Raw genomic sequence first — 13,514 nt, forward strand, 5'->3', positions numbered from 1 at the left:
TAATTTAAATTACAATTCTTATAATTTTTAAAATAATTTATTCTGTCCTCGCTCATAATTAAGAAGGAATTAATTAAGAGGTGTAAATTGAAGGCTGTAGTTTCAAAAAAGATAATTTATTTATAAATTCGAAATTACAATTATCGTTTTGTTCTTTAATTATCATTACGTGTATCCTCTACATTAATAACCATTTATTATGTACAGCGAGTTTATGGTAAATTCTAAATTGAATCCTAATTTACTATGAATAAAAATATACTATTATATAACGTTCTTTGGTCTACAATTTTTAAACATGGTAACATTGTACAAAAAGTGTTATTAAAATTTTTATTAACATTGTATATATAAGCTATTACTAATTATATGAAATATAATGCAATCTTTTTTTCATGTAATCAAAGCAGTCGTTCGCAAAAGGAATATGAAAATAATAATTACATATGAACAAAAAAATAGTTTTTCACATATAATGTATCCTTGTTATAACCAACTGCTCATCATCATAGTATCAGAAAACGGTGACACTTTGATATTATATTGATAAATTTTTATTAACATTATATATATAAGCTATTACTAATTATATGAAATATAATGCAATCTTTTTTTCATGTAATCAAAGCAGTCATTCGCAAAAGGAATATGAAAATAATAATTACATATGAACAAAAAAATAGTTTTTCACATATAATGTATCCTTGTTATAACCAACTGCTCATCATCATAGTATCAGAAAACGGTGACACTTTGATATTATCACCACGGCATTAGGGGAATTAGTATTAGTTTTGTATCAGCAGTAGTTATCACTGTGATATCAAAGATTAATATCAATTGTACGTAAGCAACCACTGCACATATATATGCATGTGCGTGTTTCTACAAGGCAAATCACCTAACGTGATCATCTGGAAATCTTGCTTGTTTTTGATAATGTTTCAAGTACAAGTTGAATGGTTTCGGGAAGACATAATCTGACATTAGCTATTTCGTAGGCGAATACGTAAAGAACATATGAAGGTCACTGATATTTTTTTAAATGGAATGATATATATTTTATAACATTAGCTGATTCATATGGGCATTCTCTACAAAAAGGTATTAACCGATTTATGTGTACTGAGAAACCATTGGTTTAAGAAACTTTAGTTTGTCAGATTTAACGTACGAAAGACAAAGGTAACATAAGCTCAAGAATGTCGTGTTTTTCCTTAACTTCTATATCTAAATTTGACAAAATTAAAGGACGATTTAGACTCACGGTACGGTCCAATCATGTCATATCAGGCGTCTGTCAAAATCGCTAGCACGTAATTCAGTAGGAGCATTTACAATAGACAGGCAGTTCAATCATATCAAATTATGTCCCCTTCGAAACCATCTAACTTGTAGCTGGAACATTTTTTATATCACTAAAAACAAGTGAAATATTTCAGGTGGTCACGTTAGTTGGTCCACCCTAAATATTTATTCTATGTATGTATACTTTGCAAATATTTTCCATATATTTCACATGTTCATGGCATATCATACTTGCATAAATTTATCACATACAGATAACAAATTAGATTGAAAGAATCACCTCTATGTTACAAAGTGAAAATCAAACAATATTTTTGTCCCAGTAATTGTAGAAAAATATTAATATTGATCGCGTTTTACCACTAATAGAAATATATGAACTGAGACATTACAAATACGTGTTCTGATTAAATAAATTAGAATTTTAGTCCAGTGTCTAAATGTAGTATTTGTTTCATGATCTCATATGTTGTGAAACTAACTGATACCATAGGAATAGCTCGTAGATAATTAATACTCATTCCACGATACAGACCTCTAGCAATACCATTTTCTTCATATATCATTTTTATAGTCTGTGACATGCTAGAACTAAAAGTCAATTATAATTAAATATTGTGTAATAAACCATTAAAGAATTAAATATCCTCTTTTATATTCACATTATAACAGTGGTAGGACTCTTACTTGCATTTGTGAGTATTATGATCCATCATACCTAGTTGCATCCGTCTTCTAGTAACATCTAATGGATAAGAAAAACTTTGAGCAACAGCACCAGCAATACCTCCACACAATAATCTCGCTGGTATCGTTAAAACTAAACCACCTATAGTTACATTAACATATAATTTTTACCAAGTATTAAAGACAATTACATTTTATAAAATTTAGTTACGATTTTGTATGATAGATCTTATTATTTGTCGAAAAATGTATAAAGAATTCTTAACACTGGGGACCGAAGACGCGAATTCGCGTCTTTCATAGTTCATGCGGTATCCTATAAAAACTTTAACTGCTGTTAAATAAAAAAAGCAATGGATGTTATAAACGAAATGTTATGAAATTGTTTTTACATCACATGCTTGAATAATACGAAACCGTTATCGATATATCAGATATAATATTGGTCGCTTTGAATCTTTTTCAGTCGCTCCAAAGACACCCGAGAATTCAGGCTATATGCTTGTCAGAGCGGCCGGTCCCCAGAGTATTAAGTATTTGTATGCTTATATTAATTAAAATATTTTTCAAAAGTATTTTTAGAAAATTGTTAAATTTAACTAAAGACCAAATATCTCTTCTATTTTTACATAACTCTTACCGAAAAATATTAATTTATATATTATTATTGAAACTAAAATTTCTATTTCAATAAATCTATACAAATTTTAAATTAGTCATACCAGTATTTCTGTCATATTTTTCACAAAAATAATTTGGTGCATGTTTCATGCATAAATATTTCAGTTTTTCAAATGAATAAAATGAAAATCCTGCATATGGAATCATGCCAATAATAGTTGGCCAAAACCCTCTGTACAATGCTCGAATACCACCTTCCTGAAAGATTCAACGATATAATATTGTTATTAATAAAAAATCAATCATTAAAAAAATAGTATTTTATGTAAATTTACTTTCTTTTGTTTTTGGAGTTATTATTTAAAAAATGTTTTTTACAAATGAATATGTGGTAATAATATATGAACCAATTCACAATTCAAAAAGCTCTAAACTTTGCACTCTATATTTTAATTGATATGCTAACTTTCTTGCTGTTACTTCCTATTCATATAAATTACATATATATTTATAATGCAGCTGTTTCTTATATGTTTTTGTGCATTTCAACAAAAGCTTAATTACATGAGATCAGAATAAGTAATTTCAAATGTAGATGTGTTAATATATATTATGACAGTAATATTATCTTTCAATCTCAAAACTTAAAGTCTTTTAATAACATTTAATGAAATATGAACTCACTTTTTTAAAAATTGTGATACCCGCATGTACAATTCCTACATAAATATGTTCTCCGGCAACTTGAAAAGCAAGCCTGGCTCTAATGACGTCAAGTGGATATGTTAATGTAACTGCGGTAACACCAGCAGCAGATCCAGCCAGAAACTTATCTGTATGAGTATGCGTTCCAAATAAGTCACCTAAATACTGGTAGAAATAAAAAACTGGCTTAATTTACTTATAATTTCAATCATATATATTTAATTTTTTTAACAAGAATGTTGTATTTATTTCCCCTCATTAAAGCTGCAGGTCTATCTTATATTTGTATAGATAAATTATTAAACATTTTTAGAAGATAGGTAAATTATTAAATATTTTACATATGTATATTTATATGTGTATTGATATGTGTATATATGCAATATATTCACTTGCATACATAAGTCCAAAAATGAATCTAAATTGTAAAAGCTCACCTTTAAATCATGAGCATGTCTTTATATTAATAACGGTTACTTCGCTCTGTGGAACCACTTTACACAGAAAAAATTGACATTATTTTTTTAATTGTTTCCATAGAAAAGGTTGCATTTACTAATAATTACCTTTTTATATAATTCAAATGTAGTAAATTGTGTTGCTGCGTATGGAAATATTCTAATCATTTGAGCATAATTTCCTTTGTAAAGAGCAATAAATCGTTCACGTTGAATTATTTCTTTCAATCCGGAAAGGACACCTATGTAGTAGAAGAAATTAATGCTTCGATTGTATTGTTTTTAAATATTTTTTCTTTATAAAGTTGCACTCTTTACCTAAGTGTTTATAATGTTTATTATGTGCTTGCAATAATATTTTTATCCTATCTAGTGGAGCTACTGTTGTTTTTGAACACATTCCAGCTACCCCTGTGAAATGTTTATTACTAATAAAACAATCTTTACTTATTATAGTTGATAATAAGTGATTCACATAATATTTCGCTCTAAACGAATAATAATTAAATGAAAATGCATTATTATTATTTAGTGACATTTTATTGGAAGAAATGTTTAACTCACCGCCGGCAATTAAACTTTTTAGTAAAAATCCATAATCTTTCTCGGACTCAACGCGGAATGCCATTTTTGAATTGTTAATGCAGGATGTACCCAAATATTATATTGGGAGAAGTGGATCGAAGCACAGCCATGGAAAATTACTGATTCCATTCCACTTCACTGCACAGATAATACTCCATTGCTTGATAACGGGATCACTGGTTTTTACTTACTTTCTCTTATTCATGTTAAAAGTGCTTGTATATTTAGGTTATGTTTTCTAGTAATATTTATTATCTATAATTATGAAATATTATTAAAAAAATAAATTAAGGAAGCAATGTATGAAAAATACAAAACAAAATCTTTTATTTAAGATTATTTTAATATATTATAATTTATTCAAGCCTGCAGAAAAGTGTGTATGTGTAATCAATTTATCTACCACAGTTCAAAATTTGATTCTTTTATTCTACAATAAAGGCATCAACTTGTTTAGTTTCACACAGTTTCTTTTTTACATGTTATTTATTTATTTATTTATTAAATATGTTCTAGAAAGAAATAATTCAACTTGAATAGAATTCCTTAAGATAATCAGCTTTAGGTTTCAGAATTGCTTTATCTTTAAGACTCACAACCCAACCAGGTTCAAGACCATAAAATAATTGTCTAGGATCTTTACGCTGCACAAGCATTTTGTAAATAGGATCATTTTCAATTTTTGGTAGCTCGTAACCATATTTCTGAGATAAAACCAAACGTTCACGAGAAATTTCTTCAGGATTTGCTAAATATCCTCTCGTTTCTGCACTCATATAATATTCTAAACAATCTGTCGGAGGTAATAGTCTGCGTGGTATTGGTTCTCCTAAATAGCAAGCATGTTTTAAATATAATATTATCAAGCTTTTAATTCTAATATGCTTTAAAAATTTACCAGTAGTAAAAAATTTATCAACATCTTTTATTGCATGTAAACAGTGAGTATCGTAATATGCAGTAGTAATAGTACCACCATTTCTTTCAATTGCTGCAATTACTGGTTCACTGGCCCATTGGACTTCTATATTGACTTTTGCTTTGAAGTCATCGGCTCCCTAAGACATGATTTTAAGCAATTTCTGTCTCGGAAAAACATAATATTTAATGTTCCTATATAAAAATATTAATTTAAATACCTCATCTGTAAGATGAACACCTGCATGTTTCCATTCTACTTTAAGATCATATAGTCCTGTGTTGATTATAGATACAAGATCAATAGGTTTAGATGAATCTACTCTGTTTGTATCAATATATAGTTGCAATTGTTGCAGAGATAAAGGAGGATATTCTCTTCTTAAACTATAAACATATATAAAGCAAAATGATACTATATGATACACAATACTTGATACACAATGCCAATTTTCAACTTATTTTTAAACTAATATAAAAATTTCAAAATTTTAAATAAAAAATTCAAGTATATGTCATAATTGAAATATAGTTTTCTAATATATACATTAATATTATTACATTCTATATATAAAATTTATATAGAGATTAAAGAACTCACTGTTGTCCTTTATAATATGGTTCACGACTAAATCTAAGATAAAATGGGTTATTTCCAGTTTCATATCCAGTTCGCATAAAATTCTGTCTTTGACCTGATCCCTTATTACCTGCTCCGTGCTTATTTCCACCATGTTGACCTCGACCACGTTTTGACTGTTAGAAATACACATTTTTTTAAAATAATTCTCAAATGAAATTTTTACATATTTATAAAAAATTATCATGTCACATATACATTATATTGATCCAAACAATATTATTTAAACTAAAATATAAGACATAAAAATGAAAGATAAAAATTTGAAAATATTGATAAAAATAATATATTTTTTATTTAAACATTCATATGAAGCTTAATTTCAAGCATATTGAAATATAAACATACAATATAATTTTAGAATAATACTAACAGGTTTATTTGCACCAGGATTATTTCGAATGTTATTTAAACCTAGTCTAGGTAATGTTCGCAACATTGACAGTGCTAAATCTCTTCCTTGTTTACTGGCCATTATTTCGGAGAGTTTCATTACGTTGTTTCAACTTTCATATATCTTTATACAACAATAATATTTACTAAATGTATGACCACTTCTTTATTCCTAATTTTCTCGCACATCAAAGAACATAACCTCAATATCAAAATCAATACATATCACGGTCGCACGATCATATAAACGTTTATAGTCTGCTTAACAAAACGAGGCAGTAAACATTAATAAAATTTGATTACTGCAGCTGCATCTATTGGTTGAGCGAGAAACTCGAGCGAGTGTCAGTATCGTATTTTTGAATAGACCAATAAAGGAGCGTTTAGACGATCAATATATATTTTCAATATAATATTGAAAACCTTAAATATTAACAATAACATTAATCGTCTAAAGAGTCTCTTACGTATGATAATGTTGAAAACCTTAAATTGACAATAATATTTATCGTCTGAACGCTCCTTTAGACCTTGAGTGGCATACCTAGAATATAGCTTTAGGTTTACATTTTAAGCACGTGAGTTGCATATCTACAAAATATATAAATTGTGACAATATACATATTCGAAAAGAAGAGGGTTGCCGTTCTTTTCGTTCGACGCTTTGTTGAATGTGGGTCGTGGGTCGGAATCTATTTCAATCCATAACGTAAGATATCTTAAAATAATCGAAAAATGACTGAAACTCTTCAATTAAGAGGGACACTTCGGGGACACAATGGATGGGTCACCCAAATCGCGACAAATCCAAAATATCCGGATATGATACTGTCTTCTTCACGTGGTAAGTAGCCACGTAGCGGCTTACACGTTGTCTAGCATTATTACTACTACATATATATATATATATATATGTTTATTTACATTCGTATAGCTTTTCAAAGTATTTTATCCATTTATATTTTGTTAATTTCAAGGGAGCAGGTAATTTAACATACGCAAAATATGTGTAAAAATTTATACATTTTGTTTGTAGATAAAACTTTAATCGTATGGAAGCTGACACGTGACGAAGCCAATTATGGTATTCCTCAGAAGCGTTTGTATGGTCACTCTCACTTCATTAGTGATGTAGTGTTATCGTCAGATGGTAATTATGCTCTATCTGGTTCATGGGACAAAACTCTTCGACTTTGGGACTTGGCCGCAGGTCGTACGACACGACGATTCGAAGACCATACCAAGGTGTGAAATTTTCCTTCTGATCTATGGTCGTCGCTCTTCACGAGATACATGGAAGCTTTTTTTTTCAATTTTTTTTTTTTATTGAATGCCATTGGCAGAAGATGTAACTACGTGAGTCTCTGGGAAATATACTGAAGCTTTTTTTTATATATTTTTTTATATTTAATAAATAGAAGAGGTGGGCAATTAAGTATATAGTATTGTAAGTACTGACCACATTTGATACACAAATTTATGTTGCCTGCAAATAATCAATTGTATAAATTAAATAATTGTGTTAACAGGATGTTTTAAGCGTCGCCTTCTCCGTGGACAATCGTCAAATTGTTTCTGGTTCTCGAGACAAGACAATTAAACTGTGGAATACTTTGGCTGAGTGCAAGTATACTATTCAAGATGATGGACATACAGACTGGGTTAGCTGTGTACGTTTCTCTCCAAATCACTCCAATCCCATCATTGTTTCTGCAGGCTGGGACAAATTGGTCAAGGTATGTTAAAGCTATATAAAATACTAATATTTATTTTAATCATAATAACATGATGTATATATTTTTATTGAACATGATATTTGTGAATGTAAGCGGATATGGGACTGATTTTCGAAGTTGTAAACTATTTAATAAAGTGTTGATTATTTTTATTTTTCACTAGTTGTATAATAATTTGCAGGTATGGAACTTAACAAATTGTAGACTGAAGATCAATCACAGTGGACACACTGGATATCTTAATACGGTTACTGTCTCCCCTGATGGATCGCTTTGTGCTTCAGGCGGCAAGGTATATATTAGAAAAATATAAGTAATATCATCATCGATATAGCCCTTTTATTTAATTACTCAGCAAAATCTATCTGAATCACTTCATTTTTGTTCTTTCTAGATATCAGTTAAAAATTGTTCTTTTATTTGCAGGACTGTAAGGCTATGTTATGGGATCTGAATGACGGAAAACATCTCCACACCTTAGATCATAACGACATTATCACAGCTTTGTGCTTCAGCCCTAATCGTTACTGGCTATGCGCTGCATTTGGACCTTGGATCAAGATATGGGATCTTGAAACCAAAGAAATGGTTGAAGAATTAAAACCAGAGGTAGTGTCTGCAACGAGTAAAGCAGAGCCACCTCATTGTCTATCTTTAGCGTGGTCTACTGATGGACAAACCCTTTTTGCCGGCTACTCAGACAATACTATCCGTGTTTGGCAAGTTTCTGTATCTAGCCGTTAAAGACTTTAGACTGGAATAAAATAAAAGCAGAAAAAAAAAGGAACAAGTGTTTAATTTATTTATACATATACAATGCTCTTACAAAACAATGATTAATAGTCTACTTTTCACTAGGTTTAGAGTTTTTAATCTTTTCTTCAAACTTCTCAAATTCTTTTTTCGCGATTTGATCAGTTTCATCCTCCACTTGCACTACCCCAAGCACTTCTGGAATATAAAATTGCATCATATTTTGAACTCCATTTTTTAAAGTGATCACGGAACTTGGACAGCTTGTGCAGGAACCTTGCATTTTCAATTTCACTATGCCTTCTTCGAAGCCCTATAATCAGATATAATACTAGAGATATTGCCAGTTTCACAATTCATAATTTCTTTATTCCCTATAATTAAAAGCTGCTTAAAAAGGAGTGAACTAAAGTTACTATTGCAGATTTATATCATATTATATTTATATTATAGATATAAAAATTTGTATTAAAATACAATTTACTGTTATTTTATATTTTCAAATTACTTTACAAAATGATGTAATTTTACGTTCATGAACATCAGGTACTTATGTAGTTTTATGCCAGGACAGCTAACTTTAACTTATGAAAAGATATAATTTTAACAATAACTGTATAAAAATGTGTCATATCTTTTAATTTAGAAATGAAATTGAATCTCTTTTTAATTTATAGAGCTCATTTCATATGGATTATAAAGTATTTTATAGTTAAAATTTACAAAAAAGTTAAAAATTGTTAAAAATCTAATTTTATATTTATATCAGATATCACAACTATTGTAAGACAAATTTTAACAGTTATGATATAACAGTTAATACTCTTAACTAAAAATTTTTAATTACCGGTAATCATTATCGATGACGGAAATTTTATTTTGGTTATGAATAATCATTATCAATGATGGACATTTAATTTTGGTTACAAGTAACCAATATAAATGACCGAAATCTTTTTTGGTTACCGATAGCCATTATCGCTGGCAAAACCTTTTTCTGCTTACATTCGGCTATTGTTAATTATTATTAACATGACTGATAACTCGAACATATTCATTGACAATGTAAAAATAACTGATTATAGAATATATATATTTTATTAAGCAACAGAAAAGGTATGAAAATATATGGAACAAAGAAGAGAATAAAAAATATTGTAACACAATATTAATACAAGTGTTAGTAAAAACATTGTACTATAATATTGTATTACAATAGTTTTTATTCTATTCTTTGTTTCATTTATTTCCATACTGTATTTTGTTTGCCTAATAAAATATATAAATCTTATAATTAAGTTCTTTTATGTTGTCAATGAATACTAATTATCAACAGTGTTAATAACAATTGACAATAGTCGAATGTAACTATATATGTAACTATATTGATTAGCAGTAAATAAAAAGATTTTTCGTCGCGATTAATGATTATCGATAAACAAAATAAAATTCCGGGAATCGATAATTATTGATAATCAAAAAATTTCCAGTCATATGTATTGGTTACTGGCAAACAAAGTTAAATTTCCTTCACCGATAATGGATGCTGATAATCAAAATAAATTTTAATCATTTAATTTTTTAAGAAATTACTTTGAGATTTATTGATAACTGGCCTCCATTTAAATAAAGATTAATTTCTATGACTTTTTTCCAAGAAATGTTTAAAATAATTATTATTTTCGATTCCTGATTTATATTTATCGTTTTTCATATATTAACTATTCAACAAAATAGGAATAAATTATTACACACCATAAATACAATATCACCTCCATCTTCCTGTACTGTCGGTCGTATTCGAGTATCCAATAATTCTTTTATCATTTGTACTATTTCACTATCATCCTCACTAATTTCTATAATAAATAAAGTATTATTAATCATATAGAAATATTTTTGTTTTTCAACATACAGTATGTCTGTCTTAAATATCTACACATGATTAGTTTTGTAAATATCAGGAAGGAGAAAAAATGTTTCAGATAAAAGTTGTTTGACTTCATGACAGTAACTTTGTGAGATATTTCAGGCAAATTTATAATCCATCTATACCAAAACATGTCTGTTTCAATTAAATCTTTTCTTTTATAACTATGTATTATCTTCAGGTCACTTGAAAATAATATTTTGAGTTTGTCTGCGCCTGTTCTTTCATTACATTTGAACAAAAATGTTTAGTCTTTTAGTTATAAAATAAAGAATGATCTCTAAGTAAGCTTACAAAATTTAAAGAGAAAGTGTTTGATATATATTACCATATTTTACTATATATATATATATATATATATATATATATATATATATATATATATATAATATTACCATATTAAAGCAATAAAAAAATCTGTTTATACATTACATTTATATATCAATTATTTAGAAAATGTTTCAAATGAAAGTTATTAATTAACACTCTGTATACGTACCACTAAATTGAGAAATATATAAAATATACAAAAATATAGATTATTTAGTCACACTATATAAATGATTTTATATGAAAATTGACAAATAAAAAGGAATCTCACGAGTATCTGTTGCAGGCTGTTCATCAGTTAATATAGGTAAGCCAGTTGCAAAAAAATCCATTATGACAGCAAATATTTCTGGTTTCAATAATTTCCACTCAACATCTTCATCAGCTTTTGATATTGTAATAAAATCAGGACCAAAAAATACAGACTTTACACCATCAATACGGAATAACATTTTTGCAAGTGGTGAACAATATGCATCTGTAGCATTAGGAAAATCCTTAGTTTGACCTGTTTCTAACACTTTAACTCCAGGTATAAATTTTAAACTATTTGGATTTGGTGTGTCTTGAGTTTGTATAAACATTGTACGATTTTGTATAATATTAAATGGTTTTTTAACAGGAGGTAGATTTGATCTTAATACAACATTATTGTATTTTGTATATATACATGCAACACAATCTTTAAAAATTCTGCAACATTAATAATAAATAATTTAGTATGTAATAATATATCACATAAATAATCTTATATTATAAATTTATATTATAAATAGTAAAACAAATTAATAAATAATGTAATTGCGCAAATCATTAAAGTTTTTATATTTATATTTACTTATTTGTTCATTTATATTTTAAATTTTGCACAAATTAAGAATAAAGTTTGATGGCTTACTTCGAATATTGATATGTTGTTGAAGACGTACGTAATAATTGTCGACTAATAGGTAAGGTGTTTCTTAAAATTTTATCCATTATTGTTTCGTTAATTACTTTTCATTATAGAGATCTGCGGTTACTTTCTATCACTATTTCTTGTTTTCGTGCTTGCTTTCGCTTATTAATGTATGGATTATTTTTATTGTTTGCGCAATTTCATGTTATTATTGTACATATTAACAGATGTGGTGCCAACGATCGACAATATTTTATTAATGTTCATATATAATTTTTAAGTGACAACTAGGTCTTCTAATGCTTTAAGGTTATGTAAATCTAATAACAAATACAGTACAAATCATTGTATACAATACAAGGCTGGCCACGATCATATAAACAAGTCTCAACATTCGCTAAGCAGAACCGTCCGAAAGTTGAGTCGTGTCTAATTGTAAAAAATCAACATGGAAGGTCAACAAAGTTCGAGTTTTTGCCAGATAGACAGAGATGAATAGAGTGTTTTTATCTCTGTCTGAGACATTTATAACATGTCACGCATGCGCAGAACTATAACCTTCTTGTCTTCCATGTTGATTTTTCACAACTGGATACGACTCAATTTTTGGACGGTTTCCTAAGCTTCAATATATGAATGTCGAGATTTGTTTATATGTATGATCGTGGAGCTGGCAACTCGTCGAATTATTTGCTAGTGGGCGATGTCTTCTTCCCCTATTTCCATTTTGAGTGTTGCGTTCGTGCCGGTTAATAATGTTCTAGTCTAATAATATTCCTAATTTAATAATGTCCTTTGGATGGCACGAGCTGTCCCAGTTTAGAAAGTAAAGTTTGCGGAAAAAGACAAACGCCTTAAAACACTAAAGTATTAAACTCCGGAGTGCGCGGGATAAGGCGTGGACTTTTATCGAAAATAAGTAAGAATTGAAATCATTGCTATCGAGAAAGGTCCTTTTTCCTTCGCAGTTCTTGCTTAAGAGGACTATAAAGTTTATATAAGTTTATATAGGTATAAAGTGTATATCAATGTTTTTATGGGTGTCTTTATTATTATTATTAAGTCAAAAACTAAAAGCTGTTAAACGTGATTCGAATATTTAAGCTTTCGTCGAACTGACACAAAGATAGACGGCCCGCTCGCTCGTGCTGATACATAAATCATAAGTCTGTAGCTGATAACCGAATCGAGTTTCGGTATTCCGAAACTTCGAAACTTTCTGAAGTCCGAGTAATACGGGTGTATCGAAATCCCGCGCGAACCTGTTCGAACTTCTCCCGATCCGTTCCGATCTTTAACATACACGTACCCACACACCTCAAACAAGCTTTTTTCTCTTCGCGCTCAATCACGTATCGCGACACACAGCTAGATTTGTCTGGAATTCCGCCGAATTTCTGTAAATAGTTAACAGATTAGTGTTTTTATTATTAGAAACTGGTTTCTTTTTTTTTTTACACATAGTTGGTACCCGTTTTTGTTGTTGCTTTCCTTCAACTGCGCGCGAAGTTTTATGACTCAATAATCCTCAGTAAGGTATTATTATATTAAA

The 13,514-nt window shown here is 28.8% G+C and overlaps 4 protein-coding genes across 4 annotated transcripts; 1 reads left to right on the top strand and 3 right to left on the bottom strand.

Moving 5' to 3' along the window:
• Window positions 1–1,449: 1,449 nt before the first annotated feature.
• On the bottom strand, window positions 1,450–4,660 carry LOC138181978 (solute carrier family 25 member 16). The gene is made up of 7 exons (XM_069117402.1): window positions 4,344–4,660; window positions 4,098–4,190; window positions 3,888–4,021; window positions 3,301–3,486; window positions 2,718–2,874; window positions 1,996–2,137; window positions 1,450–1,899 (listed from the first exon to the last, which is right to left on the bottom strand). Exons 1-7 carry the CDS (start codon window positions 4,405–4,407, stop codon window positions 1,725–1,727), a joined length of 951 nt encoding a protein of 316 aa, XP_068973503.1. The 5' UTR covers window positions 4,408–4,660; the 3' UTR covers window positions 1,450–1,724.
• A 112-nt stretch (window positions 4,661–4,772) lies between these two features.
• mRpL15 (mitochondrial ribosomal protein L15) lies at window positions 4,773–6,653 on the bottom strand. The gene is made up of 5 exons (XM_069117403.1): window positions 6,296–6,653; window positions 5,884–6,038; window positions 5,504–5,669; window positions 5,263–5,422; window positions 4,773–5,193 (listed from the first exon to the last, which is right to left on the bottom strand). The coding sequence occupies exons 1-5, from the start codon at window positions 6,413–6,415 to the stop codon at window positions 4,892–4,894; spliced, it is 903 nt and encodes a 300-aa protein (XP_068973504.1). The 5' UTR covers window positions 6,416–6,653; the 3' UTR covers window positions 4,773–4,891.
• A 290-nt stretch (window positions 6,654–6,943) lies between these two features.
• On the top strand, window positions 6,944–8,841 carry Rack1 (Receptor of activated protein kinase C 1). The gene is made up of 5 exons (XM_069117400.1): window positions 6,944–7,159; window positions 7,352–7,560; window positions 7,845–8,051; window positions 8,233–8,343; window positions 8,478–8,841. Exons 1-5 carry the CDS (start codon window positions 7,051–7,053, stop codon window positions 8,793–8,795), a joined length of 954 nt encoding a protein of 317 aa, XP_068973501.1. The 5' UTR covers window positions 6,944–7,050; the 3' UTR covers window positions 8,796–8,841.
• Window positions 8,831–12,410, bottom strand: LOC138181980 (NFU1 iron-sulfur cluster scaffold homolog, mitochondrial). The gene is made up of 4 exons (XM_069117404.1): window positions 11,963–12,410; window positions 11,336–11,757; window positions 10,560–10,663; window positions 8,831–9,117 (listed from the first exon to the last, which is right to left on the bottom strand). The coding sequence occupies exons 1-4, from the start codon at window positions 12,040–12,042 to the stop codon at window positions 8,896–8,898; spliced, it is 828 nt and encodes a 275-aa protein (XP_068973505.1). The 5' UTR covers window positions 12,043–12,410; the 3' UTR covers window positions 8,831–8,895.
• Between the last annotated feature and the right edge of the window lie 1,104 nt (window positions 12,411–13,514).

The sequence above is a fragment of the Bombus flavifrons genome, chromosome 7 (assembly GCF_040668555.2).
Source record: "Bombus flavifrons isolate JBK064 chromosome 7, iyBomFlav1_principal, whole genome shotgun sequence".
Lineage (NCBI taxonomy): Eukaryota > Metazoa > Arthropoda > Insecta > Hymenoptera > Apidae > Bombus > Bombus flavifrons.

Coding starts and splice junctions, on each gene's coding strand:
- LOC138181978 (XM_069117402.1), bottom strand. CDS start 4,407: ATGGCATTCCGCGTTGAGTCCGAGAAAGATTATGGATTTTTACTAAAA. Junction 4,022..4,097: donor TAAACATTATAAACACTTAG/GTAAAGAGTGCA, acceptor TCTACTACATAG/GTGTCCTTTCCGGATTGAAA. Junction 3,487..3,887: donor CATTTGAATTATATAAAAAG/GTAATTATTAGT, acceptor TATTTCTACCAG/TATTTAGGTGACTTATTTGG.
- mRpL15 (XM_069117403.1), bottom strand. CDS start 6,415: ATGAAACTCTCCGAAATAATGGCCAGTAAACAAGGAAGAGATTTAGCA. Junction 6,039..6,295: donor ATCCTGGTGCAAATAAACCT/GTTAGTATTATT, acceptor TATTTCTAACAG/TCAAAACGTGGTCGAGGTCA. Junction 5,670..5,883: donor CCATATTATAAAGGACAACA/GTGAGTTCTTTA, acceptor ATATGTTTATAG/TTTAAGAAGAGAATATCCTC.
- Rack1 (XM_069117400.1), top strand. CDS start 7,051: ATGACTGAAACTCTTCAATTAAGAGGGACACTTCGGGGACACAATGGA. Junction 8,052..8,232: donor GCTGGGACAAATTGGTCAAG/GTATGTTAAAGC, acceptor AATAATTTGCAG/GTATGGAACTTAACAAATTG. Junction 8,344..8,477: donor TTTGTGCTTCAGGCGGCAAG/GTATATATTAGA, acceptor TTTTATTTGCAG/GACTGTAAGGCTATGTTATG.
- LOC138181980 (XM_069117404.1), bottom strand. CDS start 12,042: ATGGATAAAATTTTAAGAAACACCTTACCTATTAGTCGACAATTATTA. Junction 11,758..11,962: donor ACAACATATCAATATTCGAA/GTAAGCCATCAA, acceptor TTAATGTTGCAG/AATTTTTAAAGATTGTGTTG. Junction 10,664..11,335: donor ACAGCCTGCAACAGATACTC/GTGAGATTCCTT, acceptor TATTTATTATAG/AAATTAGTGAGGATGATAGT.